The 19,948-nt window shown below is 39.3% G+C and overlaps 3 protein-coding genes across 3 annotated transcripts; 2 read left to right on the top strand and 1 right to left on the bottom strand.

The window, feature by feature from the left end:
• Positions 1–1,433: 1,433 nt before the first annotated feature.
• PKNH_1235900 (conserved Plasmodium protein, unknown function) lies at positions 1,434–4,844 on the top strand (the record flags this gene model as incomplete). The annotated part of the gene is made up of 1 exon (XM_002260375.1): positions 1,434–4,844. One exon carries the CDS (start codon positions 1,434–1,436, stop codon positions 4,842–4,844), a length of 3,411 nt encoding a protein of 1,136 aa, XP_002260411.1.
• A 976-nt stretch (positions 4,845–5,820) lies between these two features.
• PKNH_1235800 (pyruvate dehydrogenase E1 component subunit beta, putative) lies at positions 5,821–7,041 on the bottom strand (the record flags this gene model as incomplete). Its single annotated transcript, XM_002260374.1, has 1 exon — positions 5,821–7,041. The coding sequence occupies one exon, from the start codon at positions 7,039–7,041 to the stop codon at positions 5,821–5,823; it is 1,221 nt and encodes a 406-aa protein (XP_002260410.1).
• A 4,073-nt stretch (positions 7,042–11,114) lies between these two features.
• PKNH_1235700 (nucleoporin NUP313, putative) lies at positions 11,115–19,739 on the top strand (the record flags this gene model as incomplete). Its single annotated transcript, XM_002260373.1, has 1 exon — positions 11,115–19,739. One exon carries the CDS (start codon positions 11,115–11,117, stop codon positions 19,737–19,739), a length of 8,625 nt encoding a protein of 2,874 aa, XP_002260409.1.
• Between the last annotated feature and the right edge of the window lie 209 nt (positions 19,740–19,948).

Below are 19,948 nucleotides of genomic sequence, written 5' to 3'. Positions count from 1 at the left end.
TTTTGAACAACTGTGTTTAGTTTTAATCTGTGCAATTTTTTTATTTTTTAAATAACGACATTAAAGAGATTTATATATATATATATATTTTTTTTTTCTTTCGCTCCATCCAATTTGTTCACTGTTTTTTGTTTTTTTTATTTCTGGTATATTTCATTTTAACTAAAACTTCCCTTTTTACCATTTAAAAATTGTGCGTTTGCGAAAGGGTTGTTTTTGATATTGCTGAAAAATTGTGGCTGTTTTTTTTTTTCTTTTCTTTAAGCCTCTTTTTGCGTTTTTCCTTTACAATGTAGGGAATTGTTTCTTCCGTTGTGCTTCCATTCATTTGATTATTTGATCATTTGATCATTTGATTACGTGGACGCATTGCCACATTGTTATATCGTTAATTTGTTGCATTTCACATGGCTTCCTTGCCCCTTAGCTGCATGGCTGCCATCTCATTTTTTTGTTTGATCCTCCGTTCTTCCGCTTTGCACCTTTTATGCCATTTTTGCAAACATTTTTACGGAACAAACTATCGTAAAAATGCACATATCTCGCAGGACGAGTACGTAACACACTTTTTTCTTTTTTCAAAGGGGCAAATTAATGAACTGAAACATTTTTTTTTTTTTTTCCCTTGTCCACTCTCCTCTCATCTTGCGCATTTATGGCAGGTGGGCAATGACCCATTTTGTGTTATTCGAGGCCTTTTCAACATATCATTTGTGTAAGTGGGAAAATATTCATCCCGTTGTTTTTTGTACAAAGCTTTTGTTGCAGAATATGCATCGAGCTTTTTTTCTTTAACCCTTTTTACTGTTCGCAGATTTGTTATTTTTGTATGCTTATTAACCGTTTTCTTTCCTCCAATCAATTTTTTTTTTTATTTTAATTTTTTTTTTTTTTTCCCCATTATAATATGCTTATATTTTGCCGTTCGCGTAAGGAATGTACATTTTCAGCTTAATCATAGGATAATTCCTACTCATTTGTCCACTCTGCAGTTTTTTTAATTTTCCGGGGGAAAAAAATATATTTCTTCCTTTTCTTTCTTTTTTTTTCACTTGTCTACATGTGTGTTTGTCTCTATTCGTGTATGGTACAGCTATCTCCACCTTTTTTTTTTTTTTTTTTTTTTTTTTTTTTTTTTTTTTTTTGTTCTTTTATTGTTCGTTTGTAAGTTGACAATTGGGTGACCTGTCTCAAATGGGCGCTTCGATGCTACATATACTACCTTTTGTAAAAAATGTAAAAAAAGAAAAAGCAAGTTGAACAAGTGAAGAAAGGATACGAGGCGAAGACGCCAACTGGGTCTAACAACCTAGTGGACGTAAATCGAAGCATATATGCCCAGAGAGGATGGATGCATCCTCCCTATGTGAGGCATCCCCATCAGAAGAACTCTCAAAAAATATAAGACCGACACGGTGGACACGCAAAATAAAATGAAAGTGCTCGTGCCTTTCTACATGTCCATCTGTGTGTTCGCAATATTTGTCGTTTTTAACAACTCCTCGTTTTACCTCCTCCCCTGTGATGCCTTTCCATTTGGGGTTTCTGAAAATAAATACATTCAATCTTTCCCCGATTTTCAACTCTTTTACGAGTATGTGGATATCCGAAATGATGATTCCCCCTCCGAATTGGGTGGCGCGCAGAAGGAAAGGAAGAGAACGAGAAAAGTGCTATTCCATTCCGATAAAATAAACTTTTATAAGAATTGCGAAGTCAGTAACGATGCACATAATGAAGAGGATGGTGAAAATAATTATGAGAAGAGCGTCGTACATGATTACGTAGAAGATTATCCTGAGGAAAATCGTAGAAACTGTATCCGTACCGATGGAGAAGGAATCTCAAGTGAACTAATTCAGAACAAATGTGCTGCTATGGGGTTAAGAATTTATGACCGCCTGAGTCAGATGCTCAGTTGGTGCCTCCCCCATTGTTTCAACATTGGCAATGGATTCGAAACAACCCATTTAGGTTTCCCTGATTCTTCCTACTTTGGTGGAAAGCGAATTCTCACGTGTAAAGACCACTCTGAACAATGGAAGCTGGACAGACAAATAAGCAAGAGTAGCGATAAGTGGAGTAAGGACGGAGCAGAGGTTGAACATTCCCCCTCTAACGAGCTGTGCCAAAATAGCCAGCAGAACCTGATCCAAGAAATTTACGAATACGAGATTTACCCATTTCTGAAAAGATTCCTCACGAAGAACTTGCACAAAGGATCCCCTGATGTTATTAACAAATCGGAGACATATTTTTCCGATTGCACAGGAGGGATTACTTCCCAGAGGAAAGAAAACATTCAAGTAGGGGAAAAGATGGTGTTGTACCACTCTTCCCGTCAACATCGATACGATATATTGAATCAGTCCAAAGGGGTCCACAAGAAAAAGAAGAAGAAGCATAAAAAAAGAGGGAAGGAAAAGAAACCCGATGGGATGACAAAAATGCACACAAGAAGAAAGAATTCTAACCTAGAACAGGAAGAACATAAGAATGATATCCACATTCCTGCAGAACTAAATTATGTCTACAGCATAAAGAAGAAGGTGTTGCGCAACTTTGCCTTCGCAAATATATTAAAGAAATACATTCATTACAAATATCATTCCAACGGATTGGTTAAGGTGGGAAAAGATGGGACATATCGTGACCACTCCGAGGGGAAGGCAAGGAGCCGCTTCACCCCCTTTCTGGAACAACATTACGGGAAAAGCAGATCCAGAGAAAAAACTGGACAGAAAAAGTATATCCACAAGGAACGCATCTACTTTATCAACAAAAAAGCCATTATCATCCTAGATCATTTAAAAAAAGAAACCTCCTACCTTATCGTCTCCTACGTGATCGAGGAAAAAACGGCTCAGGTGCTAAACTTTACGGAGTATCATGTCCCTCTGAAGGTGCCAATATATACGCAAAGTTTTATGGACACCCTTGAGGAGGGCAATCCTCCCAAACAGTACGAACAGGATGATGGAAACCTTTCCCCCATTGGGGATAAGCTGCATCAGAAGGAAGATATTTGTAACTATAACTATGGAGACAACTGTATGGAATATTTAAAAAATCTCTTTTTAAAGACTTGCAAAGTGGTGGTGCACCCTGATGATGATGTGAATAAGCGGAGGGAATTCCTTCATGTGATGAACCCTGTAGAGAGGAAGTTCTTAATAAATGAACACCATAAGGGGATGGAGGAGAGACAAACACAATTGCCAAGAGAGGCAAAAAAGTGGAGTGAGGAGGATCACCAAAAAATAGGTTACTCACAGGGAGGTGTAGCGACAAAATGGGGGAAAAACAATTTCTTGAGGTTGTATACCCATTTGTCCCACGTGAAAGGTTTCCACTCTTTTCATCGAAGTCTATTTCGCGTGTTCCAGGTGTACAGTAGTGCGTTTCAGAGTGGGAAGTTAAACGGCAAAGGGACTAGTCAGGGGGGATTGATGGGTAAAGAAGGTGATCCTGCACAGGACCTGCACATGGACAAGGCGGAGGTACGCAGAAGCGGAGCAAACGATGCTACAAACTCCAGCAACATCAATAACCTCAATAACGCCAGATATGGGGACACCTCCAGAAAATTGTCTAACCAGGTGGAATACATAATGAGCACGTACGCCGGATCGGACAGCGGGTACCACTACTATCTGATTAACTACAACAACCAGAACTTCATTTTAGAGGTGAACGCTAACTCAGAACTGTATGGAAACCCATTCGTCAATAATAAAAAAAGCAGAGAAAATATGACAGACGCGGAGAAGGCCATAATAAAAAATATGAAGAAATACATGAAGGAAGGGAATAACTTCTCCGTATACATTGACCACATGCCCTCCTCAGAAGTTTATCACAATGACTGTGATAAATTTAACACTATAAAATGGGCGTTGATTCTGTTTTTCATCCCGGCCTGGTTATTACTAAATGTGGTCTACATTATATATGTCCAGAATGTGTGGAGGCAGATGTTGAACCCGTTATATAGACTGATGTTGTCTCCGTCCATCATTCGACTCGCATCGTACATCATGCTATTACTTTTCTGTATGATTCAGTACCCCCAAAACAATAGTCGCTATGTGGAGTATACCATCTTGTCCTATATGGCTCTGAACACCATGTTCAACACCATCTTTTATGGCAACCTCATTCTTATAAGTAAAGGGTACATGATAACAAGAGGCCAATTTAGCAAAAGGGATAATCTATCCCTAACCCTAATTATTAGTAGTATATACATTCTAACCTCCTTTAATCAGTTAAATGTAATTAATGATACTCCCATATTAATTTTTATCAATATGAGTTTGCTATTTGTACTTGTTATAAACATCTTATCGATTCAGAATTTTTTAAAATTGAGGTTGTCCTTTGTCAGAAGTGTACGGATGATGGATTCATGGGAAGAGTCACTGAAAATCAAATTGAGCATGTATAAAATGTATCTACTAATTATTGTTAGCTTTTTTAGCTTGGAAATTTTACTGCATTTGCTGAAAGCCATGTTTAATTTTTTAACGGGAACTGTTATCCTGATTGAGTATGCCTTCGAGCTCATTATGTGGTGTTGCGTGTTGTACGTTTTTAGGCATAGGGGTAATGTGTTGTATTTTTCTCTCTTATATGATAATTTTACCTTTAATATTATGCCACTTTACGTAGCCAAGACGAGCGATGATATGTTGGACATGGTGAACGACAAGCAGTGGACTTTCGAGAGCGCACACTTTCCCATTTTTATTTTAAACCCCTGGGAGCAAACCAACCAAAATTATCTTTCGCGCATGGCTGTGGGGTGGCCCCTCGTTGTGCACTACGGAAAGAGGTATCTCTGACGGGGGCATTATGCAGCGAATTGTTGGCGTATAGGGAACGGTTCGACATATAGCGCATTCGAAGAACATACTATCGAGTACATTGCATCTAGGCGTATGTCTGCACACGATTAACCGAACGAAGGAACAAATGCCTTCTCAAAAATTGGCATGATGATTACGCACACCAAGGAAGAACCACCAACTGAGAAGATGACTAGCGGAATGGCGTCCTGAAAAAGTGTTTACAAAATTTTCCGTTGGATTGTGCTACCCACGGGTAGCAAGCAAAATGCGCGATGGTTGATTTGATAAAAGAAAGGAACTCCGTTTGTACCTTTTGAAGATTCCTTCCTTTTGGATAGAACAGTCTGATAGAATAACTCATTTGTTAATGACTTATTTGTGAATGGTTCAGGGGGGAGGAAGTCACCTTGCGTTGAAGCATACACAACCATACCATGTTTTGACCGCTTCTATTTGGCAACCCCCTGTAACGTTAATGCGAAAAAAAAAAAAAAAAATGCCACATCACTTTTAAATTCCACGCAACAAATGGAGAACATTGTTTTTTCTCTCCGTCTATTCCATTTTTAACACTTCATTAAAATTTTGTCCCCATTTTTTTTACACATTGTTTTTGTTACTTTATTTGTTTTTAAATATGAATCTCATTTTCTTTCTTCTTTTTATACGGCTGTGTGTGTATTTGTTCCCTACATACACTTAAGCTTTTATAAGATTTTCACGTTTTCCCTGCTTATCTGGGGAAAATCAAATGAATTTACCCCTTATGAAATATCAACAGGTTTTTGTTTAATTTTTTTTTTTTTTTTTTTTTTTTTTTTTTGTGTCAAACGGATTTTGTTATTCGGGGGCTTAAAAATAGCTCCCTCCTGGGAACATATACATTACATGGGAACGTGGATGCATAGTGCATGCATATGTAAAAAGGAAGTGCTCGCGCGGGGCTCTGCTTTTGTCAGTGGACAAGGCGCTACGCGCGCTGTGCGTGCATGTAGGTGGCCATGTACACCACGTCTTCCTTCTTAACGATGCAGGCATCCTCGAACCTGCTCGCGTATGCTATAGGCACGTCTTTCGTGCACAAACGAACGGGTCGGCTCTCCAAGAAGGAAGAAAAATTTTCAACCACCTGGGTGTACAGTTCAGCACCAATGCCCCCAAACCCAGCTGATTCATCCAAAATTAAACACTTCTTTGTCTTCTTTAAAGAATTTCCAATTGTTTCCAAGTCGAACGGTTTTAATGAAATCAAATCGATTACCTCAACCTGGATGTTAATATTAGCTAGCTCTTTTGCAGCTTCTAGCGCGATATGCCTAGTAATTCCGTAGCATAAAATGGTGAGATGGTTTCCTGTTCTGACTACTTGGGCTCTATCGATTGGTAAGGTGTATGGTAGGAGTGGTATTTCCTCCTCGACATTATATAATAACACATGCTCCAAAAACAAAACAGGGTTGTTGTCTCGTATGGCTGATTTTAGCAACCCTCTAGCATTGAATGGAGTAGAGCAAGCCACGATTTTTATCCCTGGTACACTCATCAAATAAGATTCAATTCTCTGTGAGTGTTCTGGTCCCAACTGCTTTCCTACCCCTCCCGGTCCTCTTATTACAATAGGAATGTTGAATTGTCCATCACACATATATCTCATCATGCAGGCATTATTAGAAATTTGGTTAAAGGCTAAAATGAGGAATGACAAATTCATTCCTTCCACTATGGGCCTCAATCCATTTATGCTTGATCCAATGCCTAACCCCATGAAGGAATTTTCACATATTGGTGTGTCTAACACTCTGGCGAATCCAAAAAAATGCGCTAAGTTTTTTGTTACTTTGTATGATCCTCCATACAAGCCTACATCTTCTCCCAGTACGTACACACTTTTGTCTCTTTTCATTTCTTCGTATGTAGCCATATGTAGCGCTTCACTTATGTTTCTCCTTACCTTAACCTTTTTCAATTCATTTTTGTAATTCCCTTCATTTATTGTTACTGGGTTGTCTTCCTTTCCAAGTAGGACTGTGCTGGTTGTGCTCATGCACCCCTTGATGTTAGTTCTTATCCCTCCGGATGGGTTGTTTTTCCTTCCGATGAAGCCTAGCATTTTCGTGGCTTCCTTCCTGCTTTGGACTGACCAGGTCAGGTAAATTCCCACCCAAAGGAAAAACATCACCACCTTATGCATTATCCCCCTCTACGCTTATCACTTGTTAAAATCGGCTGAGCTGTGCTCATGTGCTCCTCTCCAGGGTGAACCCTTGCACACCTACCTATACAGTGGTGTCCTCGCTACTCTACGTGTATACCTCTTCACAACCACTTCACTGATCAAACAAACGGGGAACCCCTTTCTATTTCAATGCGTAAGGGAAAGTGGGCGCCACAACCCCCAATGTATGATGTAAAAAATATATATGTATATATATATATATATATATATATATATATATATATATATATATATGTACACAGATCTACAACAATATGCGCATTGAGTTAACACCCAACATGTCGCATCTCACAAAAGGGGCAAAACACGAAATGGTACTCTTCGTCGATTTTAAATTATTACAAGGTCCCACATGAAAAAAAAAAAAAAAAAAAAAAAAAAAAAAAAAAAAATTTACGAAAATATTCCTCATCATTATACTTTTTGTCCGTGAACAAATCTTCCCCTGTGCATGCCGTTGTCACGTATTTCCACAATGACAGATGGGGGGGGGGGTAATAATTGCCGTTCCAGTGGGTTACTACAAACAAGCTAGTCATTTTCTTTTCGGTTGTTCATTCTTTTATTCTCTAATCGGATAGGTATTTATGGGGCACATAAAATTGCAACTACGCAGGGGATACACACACACAAAAAAAGAAAAAAAAAAGGGTTGAACAAACGTTGTAATATATATATAGTTTTTCCTTTTTTTGTTTTTGTCACGCTGTAGATTCACGAATTATTTGCAAGTGTCTCTACTCTTATTTTTCACATGAAGTATGAACGACAACGTGAAAAGTGTGCATGCGTCTACTAACCTGGTGCAGAGCTGCAGTAGTACAAATGACCCACAAAATTTGTCAACATAACTTACGCCCAAATTTACAGTCCCTCCATGGCACCTGTCATTATGGGGAGCATGTCTGCACATCTTCTCTTCTACATGCATCATCGGCAAGAAAAAGGGGCCACACCAGAGGAAAGTCTCATCTTTTATGCACAACACTTTTGGGATCCCATCTTAGGTTATGATCCCACCGAAATAGAACAAAAATATGATGGAACATGACGAAGTATTTGTGTTTTCCCTCTACCCCATAATGGTAACTACCTAAAGGGAGACTTAAAATACGTAGACCAAATATATTCCCATTTTTTGTTCTACATTTTTTCGCCTTTTCGTTAGAGTGGCAAAGGCACCATTTGGGAAAAACTTAACAATTCGTCAAATAAAAAAAAATATGACTGCGTGAAAGGCGTCTCCATATTATCCCCGCATGTAGCAGATCCGTTCATAATATAAATATCGTTCAAAAGGGCTATGCGCGTATGTCATTTTACTTCACCTTAGTGTGCCATTCTTTCGTAATGGAGTGAACAGATCGGCTTCCTAAAAATAGGGCGAGACACGGTTGGGAGCGTACAGAAATTGCGCGACCGACCGCTTGCATAGGACTGTGTACTCACTTTAGTCCATATGTATTTTTGTCTTTACTGAGCACCGACGAGCGTTACCCATGATTTGTGTCAATGAGGAGAACTTTCCTCCATGTTTAGAGAGCGCTGTTTTTTCCACGCTTATGGGGAGACTTCCCAAAGTGGCAAGGTTAAAAGGCAAGCTTGGAAAAAAAAAAATAAAATAAAATAAATAAACAGCCACCAAGCGGACGAGCAAAACAATTGGCATATACCCATAAGTGAATTATTCCCCAGGGTACCTTTTTTTTAACCCCGTGTCACGTCTTTAAATCTTTAAAAAATTTTCCTCTTTCCACTGTGAGTTAATGGATATCCACTCTCTTGTGAAACGTGTCCAAGCAGTATGCCATAAATTCCGCGAGGGGATACAAAACATATGCTGAATCATTCTCCTTAAATGAATAGACGAAGCGAAGAAAAGAAAAGAAAAAAAAATTGCAAGATAAAATTTCCAAAGTGATTTTTTCCCTCCATGAAGCACTTTCCCATTCTTAACATGTGTGTGCATTTTTTTTTTTTTTTTTTTTCCTGTTCGCAAGGGAACATAACTGTTTTGTCATCATTTGGATACCCCATACAAGGTGCAGTTATAGGCACATACATGCGTACGTTCCTGGGTGAGGACATTCCCAGGGTGTGTATGCTACACCTACATAAATTACCACCCATGAGTAAACCCCATGGTGTTTTTTTTTTTTTTTTTTTTTTTTTTTTTGCCCCCCCTAAAATTTATCTGCTTATGTCCGTATGTGCGCCTATCCAGCATGCCTTAGAGTAAGAAAAAATAATTTCATTTTGAACAGAACAAACTTGTGCTGCATATGTGCTTATGCGCGTATAAACATGATTAACAGAACACACGCACGCCTGTACGTACGTACACATATGTGTATGCCTTTTTTCCCCCCCCTCCTTTCTCTATGCGTTTCTCCTTCTGCTCCTTTTGCATGTGCATGGTGCCACATTGCGGCGTGGCACGGGGAGCACGGAAGGTGTACTTGTGTTTAAGCCCGTTCATCCTGTGAACAAATAATTGGGCTCACGCGGTTTGGAGCAAATAATACGAGCCTTTTTTAAAGCTTATATGCGCGGGGGCTATTATATGTGCAGGTATATATATGCTTACATTACATAGGCACTTTGCCATTTTACTTCCGACCTCTTGCGAGTACGTGCTGGAAAAAAATACATAGTAACCCAGGGAGTTGTTTTTAAAGGTACCAAGTTTACCTGTGCATATGTCATTTATGGTAAAATATTATTGCCCAAAGCAATTTGCTTTTTCGCTTTTCTTGTCAGGTGCTTGCCATATGGTCCTCTGCTCGTTCCCTTGTGAATTTTTTTTTTTTTTTTTTTCCCTCTCCAAAAATCGTTTTTCATTCGACGAACCATTTCTCAGTTTTGTATTTTTTTTCTTTTTTTCTTTTTTCCCTTTCTTTCTTTTTTTTTTTTTTTTTTTGTTTCATTTTCTCATTTTTTTCCTTTGCCTTAATTGTAAACACATAGCACTCGCGAACGGTCATAGTACTACATGCCTGTTAAGTGTACTTCTCCACAGGCATATGTAATTGTACTTATACATTCAAGCACAGTTTTTGCTTATGTAAAAGAAAAATATGCTTGACTTGTATGTTTGTTTTTATCCCCTCTGCTTATTGGCCTACGCGCATGTCCCCCATGCGTGACACCTTCTTCATTTACCAACACGTTTTTGCTTCCATTCGTGTTTTTCGCCTTGAGTACTCAGAGGTACGCACCACACGTACGTCCTTATGAATACAACACTTGACAGGGGGAGTTGACGTTAATGTTTGGGGATGGTATAACCTTTCTCACCTATTTACTCTTCCAGAGTGAACATTAAATAGGGCGGAAGCTCAAGGAGGAGAAGTAAAATTTTGAACGAAGTTTAAATCCTGTTCTTTTGTTCGTTCGTTCCTTCCTTCCTTCCTTCGTTTGTTTGTTTGTTTATTATTTATTTATTTATTTTTTATTCTACTTACCTTGCTCTGCGGAGGATTATAGGCACAAGTGTTTATGCCTGCCAACCCGTTTGAAACAACGTGGGTTTTGGGTGATCGTTCGTCTTGGGAAAAGAGCGCACAGAGGAAGTGATCCTCTTAAAGTGGCGCCAGCAGAACTACCATACGCTGCATGTAATATATGCGCTTGGCATTTTCCCCTTTTCCCCTGAGGGGTTTTGTAATCCTTGGAGTTATGTAAAATTAGCAAAACGCCAACCATTGCATTAGGTGTGTACCGTGTATAATATGAAAAGAGGGTGAACAAATTAAGTAGGAAGGGAAGTAAACTAAGTACGTTATCATTGTATGTTAAGGGAGCTTCTTTATTTCTATATATTTCCCCCATTTGAACGATCCCTTTTTTACAATAACACACACCTATGTGGCACACATGACATTGGAAAGTAATCAGACGCACTAAATTGACGTACCTAAAAGGGGGAAATTATGTTCAGAGAATATTCCGGACTTGAGTTTTCCTTCTGTATCGTCACTCCTTTTTCACCATCATAAATATCAGACAAGTCAGGGTTACAAAGGGAGATGGCGTCACACGGGAGAAAAAGGAAAAACTACGATGACCGTGGGGACCGGAATGATGTGTACGATATGAGTGATAACTATGACAAGTATGATAGGTATGACAGGAGTGATAGGCATGACAGGAGTGATCGACACGATCGAAGTGACAGAGCCAACCGGCAGGACAAGGAAATAATTTACGACCAGATATATTCAACGCCCAGGAAGAACAAGCCAAGGTGCATGGTTGTGTCAAACTATAAGGACAATTTATTGAGTTACTTCCAGAGCATTATAAATATAGAAAATAGTGGAGCATATTTCAGTCAAAAATGGTACATACATTTTTATCGAGTCTGTTTATATAATGAGAAGTTGTATGCAGGTGGCTCCGCTCAGACAGCCGACGGGGAAGGAGCAGCAGGAAGTAGTGGAAAGAAAGATGGAAATGTGAGTAAAAAAAATATAGACAAATTGATCATTGAATACAATGTGGAGGAAGTCATTCGGAAGGTGCAAAATTTAGTAGTCAGAAAATTAGATTGTGAAAATTTGTACTACCAGAAAATTCTGGTAATTGCATGCCTTCTTTTTGACTTTTTCCAAAATAAGAAGCACGTGAACGTAAAAACGCTGAAACATTTGGAAGGCGAGGAGGAAGAGGACGAGGGGGGGGATGCGACCATCAACAGGGAAGGGGGTGATCAATTAGCTAATGAACGTTCTCAAGGGGATCACACAAATGGGAAAAAGATATCCCGTATGAAGGAGTCAAAGAAGAGGTCGAGAACCACATCCATAGCTGCGAACTCTTCCAACTACGGAGATGATGATTATGATGAAATAACAAGCAATCGGAGGGGGAGTAGTAAGTATGATGCAGAAGGAGAAACGGAAGTAGACTTGAGGAAAAAAAAACACTTGAGACAAAAAAATTTCGAAAATGAAAGTCAAAAAAATTACTATATCATAGAATTTAAAAACTTACTTTTTAATGAAAAGAAAAAATTTAACAACATAGAAATATTTTATCACATTACAAATTTAATCATACATAAGTATTGGTACTCATCTGAATTTGCGAGGTATAACATTTTTGTTTGGTTTTTAAATTATCTAAATAATAAATTGGAAATAAAAAAAAGTATTAACAAAATAAATGAACAGCTGGAAATGTTCATAAATCTTCATCCAAAGATTTTTAATATTTCCCATGCGAAGAAAAGGAGGAAGAAAAACACGCACCATATCAGTGCCAGCAATAGCAGTTATCATTTGCCTGACCCAGGAGCGGGTGCCTCCTCTTCCAATCATAATAATAGCGGTCATCATCATTTTGAAAATGGCGTGTTGGATTATCCGAACCTTAAAAATAGGAATAGACAACTAGGGGGAGGATTCCCCGACGCAACTAATATGGACAACAAGAACAAACCTTCGAATGTTGAAAATATTAACAAGGTTAACACTTTCAGTCATTTCTTAACTTCCACCAATGTGAGTAACTCAGGTGGTATTGGCAGTACCAGCTTTTTTGGTGCTCCCAGTAGCAGTGCTCCCCTTGGCAGCATGCAAATGTCCACCTCAAATCTTACTGCATCCCCTGGGAACAACAGCACCAACAACAACCCATTCAAAGGATTTAACCAAAGCAACAACATATTTAGCAGTAATAAAAGTAATGAAGGTAGCCTATTCAGGAAGAGTAGCAACACCAACACCATCAATCCCTCTGGCAACAACACACCTGTGGCATCGTCTCTCTTTGGAGGTTCTCTAAATACTAATTCGATCATGCATCAATCAGGTAATAGCACCTTACCAAAGTTCACCAACGCCTTTTCTGGAGGTCTAAGCGGTCAGGACAATTCCAACACCACGGGCTCGAACCCCACCGGTAATAACAACTCCCTCTCAGGTAACATATTTGGAATGAAGAGCAGCCTAACTAGCAATAACACCTTTGGCAATCAGAACAGTGGTAGCCTTGGCAACAGTCTTATGAACACTCTGTCCAATCAGACAACCAATAATATTTTTAATTCGAAAAATAATTCCTCATCAGAAACGTCAAACATTAATCTACCGTCCACCAGTAACAACAACATCTTTGGTTTCGACAAAAGTGCACAAGGAACTTCTTCCCTTTTTGGAAATACCACTGGAAATAACCAAGGTAAAAGTCTCTTTCCCTTTGGCAATAGTAGTCAAAGTGGGAACTCGGACAAGGACAAGATGCAGTTGGGTTCCTCATCTGGGGGTAACACTATGTCAATTTTTGGACAGAAGAGCAAGGGAGACTCAGCCTTTTCGCTCATGCCCGGGGGGGGTACCGCCGTTAGCAACATTGGTGGGGTTAGCGGTACGAGCGCCCTTGGTGGGGTTAGCGGTACGAGCGCCCTTGGTGGGGTTAGCGGTACGAGCACCCTTGGTGGGGTTAGCGGTTTGGGTTCTTTTGGGGGATTCGGCGCAAGCAGCGGGAATCTCATGAACAGCAGCACAGGTGTATCCTTGAAGCCGAACTCCGTTTTTCAGGGCACACTTGGTGCACAGAAGGAGGGATTTTTTGGGAGCGCCAAGCCGAACGAGAATATTTTCGGCACGAGTGGTACAAATTCTGGACAAACCAACATTTTTGGAATGCAAAATACCAGCGCTACGAGTCATAGTCCGTTTGGCAAGACTACCACAAGCACTGGTGTTGGTGCAATTGGAAATGTTAGCGGAAGTCTGAGCGGCAACCTGGGGCTGAATAATAACCCTCCCGCTGGTGGGGGTGGCTCCATCAGCTTCGGTTCTAGTTTGTCCCAAAACCAAAGCACCACCATGAGCATGGGGAATAATTTATCGCAGATGAACCCAAGTGGATCAAGCTTTCAACCGATGAGCACCCCCACAAGTACAAATAACTTAGCGAATTTATTTAACAGCGAAAATGGGTCGAAGGAGTTATTCAAGGATTTAAAGTTATCGACAGACACGGGGCAAAAGTTTACTGTAAATAAAAAACCACTATTTTCGAAGAGGGTGAAGAATAATACACTCTTAACGCCCAATAATAACGCAAGTGAAGAAAATAATATTTTCAGTTCAAATTATGTGAATAAAGACAGCCTCTTGGTTAACCAAGACAAACCCATGAAGGTTATATTTGGACAAAACAAAAGTACCACTGTAATGGATACTTCCCCCGTAGGAGGTTCGAGTGCACCGAATCTTGGAAACACAAATCTGTTCGGAAGTTCCATCAGCGGAAGTGGTAGCGCTCCTGGACTAGGCTCAAGTGGAGGCATAAATGATAATGCCAGTAACAACCAGGATAAGGTAAATAATAACCTCATCAACCAAAGCAACAACCAAATGGGAAATAAAATTACTTTTAATAGCTCACCGAGTAGCATGGAGGATAGCAATAATACTACCACGTTTGGGAAGAGCACCACCAATAGTCTATTCGGAAGTAGCAGAAGTAATCTATTCCAGAGTAGCACGAATAATCTCTTCGGAAATAATCAAACTAGTGGATCTACAAATAATAATAACAACGCCTTCGGATGGAACCCCTTTTCCACCACCGCTGATGGAAACAAAAATGATACTCAAAATAACGACCCTGGTTTGAGTATTCCAGTGAAGAAATTGACACTAGAGGAGAGGAAAAAAAAAACTGCCAAAAGTAATATGCTCTCTTTATTTTCGAATAACAAAATAGGGGGCACTGATACGAATAATGCGGTTGATACATCTTTGGGTGGGTCCACGTCGAATGGTCTGCTTGGCAATAAAAGTTCGACTAGTGTCACTCCATTCAGTTTTAACAACACTTCTATGGATAACGTCTCCAAGGAGAGCACAACCTCCGGTCCTACCGCATCTACCGATAAACCCAGTGGTACCTTTTTGTTTGGGCAAAACAGAGACACGGGTACTAGCAGTATGACACTTGGAACCGCGCAGACAACTTGGGGCGACAAAAAAAGATCCATCTTCGGCTCCACCACTTCTGCTTCGAATGCAGTAAGTGGTTCTGTCGAGGACATTGGAAACAAGGAGGGAAGTGGAGATACCACCTCATCCACGCCATCACCGAACACCATTAACGCTAATAGCACCAATGAAAAAAGCAGCTTCCAGAGTGGAATCAAAACCAGTTTATTCCCATTCTCCGTAAATAAGGGAGATGAAAATAACAGTGCAGCAACAGACAAGGAAAAACCCAAAAGTAGCATATTCGGTTTTGGAACTCTAAATGTAAAGAGCGAGCAGAAGGAGGAGATAAAGGAAGACACAAAGGTGGACATAAAGGAGGGAACAAAGGAGGGAACAAAAGAAGGCACAAAAGAAGGCACAAAAGAAGGCACAAAAGAAGGCACAAAAGATGACACAAAAGAAGACAGAAAAGATGACACAAAAGAAGACACAAAGGGAGACACAAAGGAGGGGGAGGATAAAGGGAACCTGTCGGAGAAGGACAAAGGAAGTGAAGAAAAATTGTCAGGGAAAAATGAAAAGGAAAACTCCCAAATTTTTGGCAGTGCATTTTTATCCAAGATAAATGGGCAAAATAAAGATGCGAATGTTAAAGGAACTGATTCCGGTTCATCCCCATTCCGTTTTGGCAACACAAATATTGAAGAAAAAAAAACAAACTCATCTGCCTTTATATTTTCATCGAATAAGGAAGACAGAAGTTCGACTCCCATTTTTGGCTTCCAAAGCAAATCGTCGTCCTTTAACGAAGTGCAGACGAGTGAAGAGAAAAATAAAATTCCCATTTTCTCTCTCGGTGGAATGAACAAGCAGACAGATGCTGGCGGTGCGCAGTCAGATAGCTTCAATGTATTTAAGTCTAGCGCAACAACGGGAATTGACAGTGACGGTAAAACGGTTGGAATGAATATGGATCGTACCATAGGAAGCGGTGGAAACATAAACGATAACATAAACTACGACGATGTGAAGAACAGGAAGAGGAGGAGAAACGTGGATATGGAGGACCAGGATGAAGTGGATGGAGCGGCCAAGTCCAAGGGGAGAGATTCTATAGATGAGACAAATCAGTGGGGTGTTGACATATCCAAGAGGAAAGGATACAGTGGAAACTACTTAGGAGATGAAAGAGAAGATGAATTAAACACTGACAGTTTGTTCTTCAAAAAGAGCAAATTGGGAAATGCCCTAAATGACACCAAAAATATTCTGAACACATTAAAATTTGACAATATCCCAAGTAAGGATATCTTAAGTGCATCTGTTAACGAAACGAATATAAGTTCCAGAGAGAATAACATAATCGAGAAGGGGGTTCTGAATGTCAATGGTTCATTATTGGATAGCAAAGGGGTAGGAAGCAGTCCAACAAAAGATAAAAATGAGAGTGGTATGCAGTCCAGCGGAATTTTCTCCTCCGCAGGAGATAACAGCAAATTTGGCCTTCGAAGTATGCTCAGTAATGAACTGACAGCAGAAACGAACAACACCAGTGGTGGACCAACACATTTAAAAGAACAGGGAGGACAGAACCATGCTAACATGGATGAACCAAACCTTCCATTTTCCACTCGTGAGGGGAAAAACTTGTTGGACGACCAAGCGAAGAGAATAGCGAAACGGAAGGAAGAAGAAGAAGAAATGAGCAATCTGGAAAGATTAAAAATGAACAACTATCTAATACATGAGAAGAGCAACAATAATGATGGGAGCAATGACATAAATCACGATGGAAAGGAAATGAAAAATGCGAGGAAAGACCACTTGGTGACAGATAAAAAAAGCGTTGATAGGATTGTAGCATATAATAAGAAAATATCATACGATGATATAGAAGTAGATTTAGATAAAGACATTATTGATTTGAATGATTTAAGGGAAAACTTATTTTTGTGTGTTTTAAATTTTCATCTGAATTATTGGGCAGAGAAAGTTATCCTCTTCTACCCACATAATGAAAAAATTAATAAATACTGTAACCGCATTATGAAGATAAAAGACGAATTTGATGAAACTTACAATTTTAATTTATTTGAAGAAATTCACATTTTATCGAAAAAAATGTTGAAAAGATTAGATCGTAACTGCTGTATCTACGAAAGTGTGCTTTTCCTTTCGGCAGAAAATTTATATGTCTTAAAGAATGCCAAGCTGTCTCTTTTCGAAGCCTTCAACATATATCATTTTTGGTTTCAAAAAAATAGCCTCGACGTGAAAAAAAACTTTCAAAATTTTATGTACACAAATAAAATATATCCCTCCTACCTTAACTACTACATGAATCTCTATAAGAACCACACTTCGTTTAATTATAAGTACACGCAAGGAAGTGGCGAGACGGAGGGGAAAGGCAAAGGCACTGGTAGGAAGAATCAGATGGATCAGGACAGGGATAGTGTGAGCCATTCGATTGACCAGGAAAGGGATAGTGCGAACAATTCGACGGATCAGGAGGAGCCGAACGGAAGTGACGACTCGTCAGGCACCTCAGATGGCCCCCGGGATGATGACCCGTGTAGCCAAGGGGAAGGGGACAGTGGAAGAAGCGACATCGGAAGTAGTCATGGAAGTAGTTCCCGAGGTAGTCGCCGAGGTAGTCGCCGAAGTAGTCGCCGAAGTAGTCGTAGCAGTAGCCGGCTGAGTAGTCGTGGAAGTAGTCCCCGAAGTGACCGTGAGAGACGCGCGAAGAGAAGAAGCAGGGCGAGAAAGAGAAGCGACAAGCACAAGGAAAATAGCCTGATAGAGATATTGAACTCAAACAGCAGCGACGTGTCGGATGTGATGGACAACAGTAATAAAGAGGAACCCCTCAATATGCACTTCAAGGAAAAGTATCTCTACCTGTCAAAGGGGAAAGTGAAAAAAAACAAACTATTCCTGCCCTCACACATAAGGGTTAAAAAACTCAGTGCATGCGAGTGCATATTATTGGAACTCATCCTCAAGAGGGACATACTGAACGTTTTAAAAAAATACAGAATTTTTAAAACAGAGAAATATGAATACCTCTATGTTAATCTCATAGCAATGTTGAAGCATTATAATTATTTCTCAGTAGACAAAGAAAATCAAATAAGTAAAAATTCTACCTCCACTAGTGCCACGGTGAGTGGAGGCGCAGATGGTGGTGAACCTGGTAACAGTACATCTCATTCCCCTTTTGGACAAAACAAAACGAATAGTCAATTGAAGAAGCTAACTAACCATCTGAGCACAAATTTAGTGAATACAAAAAATGATAAAATTAATATACTCAAAAAAATATGTGACAAAAATTTACTCTACTATATAAACATGCAGTTAAAAAATATTATGCATTTGATCAGCTTCAACGAAATAGAAATCGCTTGTGTGTACTTGAACCATATTAAAAATAATTTATACGTTATGTTCCAGATGCCTATTCTTCTTTACAATAGTCTGTTCGACAGAATCATTAAATCGTACAATGACTACATCGTAATGGAAAACTTTTTCAATAACTCTTGTTTGTATAATGATTTTCGGTATGAAAATATTTTCAAGACGAAAATTGCCTATATGCTTATGAAGAAATTTTTCCAGGCGGACGATACGGAGAACTGTATTCGATTTGCCCTATACTTTGAAAACATTCGGACAAAGGCACCCCGAAATAATATTTACAACGATTATATTTTTCATAAAAATTTGCTAAGTGCCTATATTAAGGTACATGAAGATATCGTGCCGGAGGAGTGGATCGAAGCACAAACTTCAAACAACAGCGAACTCAGTGATCTCCATGATTCAGAATACCTTGACTACTACTCCTTCTTCTTTAAGGATATCTCCAAGTATATAAAGTTTAACATAATGCAGAAAATTGTCTCGTGTAATATATTCAGTCTGCGCAGGAGGGATTACACGAACACCGAGGAAGGCTACAACATTGGAGGAAGCAGTGTGGCAAGCGGACAGACAAGTGAAGTAATGACCGGAGTGAATGCCCCCGCCGGGGAGACGAACGCGGCGCCCCCCAATACCTGCGAAGACAACTTCGCGTGCTACTTCGTGTACATGGTGAACCGTTCCATCCTGGATGATCTCGTCAATCTGTACGCTTCCAAGGGAGACTACTTCTACAAGAGAATTTCAGCAACACTCATCAACAGCTCATTTGTAAAGGAATACGAAAAGACGCACAATAAACATTTCCACATGCACGTACAGGTAGCCAACATAAACCACTTTATGAAAACCAACTTCTTCGAATACATCAACTTTTTCAAAAAAAAAGAACTCTATCATATTGATAAGACAAAAAATGAAGATGAAATTATGCAAAACTTAGTTAACGTTATAAAAGGAAATGGAAAAAAAATTATTCTAGTGATTAATATGCTCGTCGAAATTGTCACCAAGATGGAAAAAAAAATTTTGAAAAATGTAAATATCTTCATTACTATAAATTTAAGGAACTTAATCATTGACACTTTTTACCTCTTCAAGTACATTTTCAACAATAAAGAATTTTCGCTCCATTTGGTGGAGGACTTGTACAGGAATGCCGTAATTTTTAACGACCTCATCAACTCCACTTTCTCGGATGACATACACTACTACCCCAAGGAACAAATAAAGGAACTTTACACTTACATTCGCCACAAGTTTACCAACCAAAATTTGATCGCCTGAGTTTGCTCCCTTTCACAGCAAAGCAGTGATGTGGAAGAATCACATTAAACTTATTTACGCGAACCGTGATTCATACAAAATTGTGAGTGGCTTCCCCTCAACTTTTGCTTTGTTCATCAGTTCTAAATTTCGCCTTCCCTTTTTTTTATGTTAACATCTCATCAAACTTTCTTCTTTACAACTTTTTTTTTTAAATTATCGAATCCTTA

Source organism: Plasmodium knowlesi (assembly GCF_000006355.2).
Source record: "Plasmodium knowlesi strain H genome assembly, chromosome: 12".
In the NCBI taxonomy this organism is placed as follows: Eukaryota; Apicomplexa; class Aconoidasida; order Haemosporida; family Plasmodiidae; genus Plasmodium; species Plasmodium knowlesi.
This window is presented reverse-complemented; position numbering and strand designations above follow the sequence as displayed.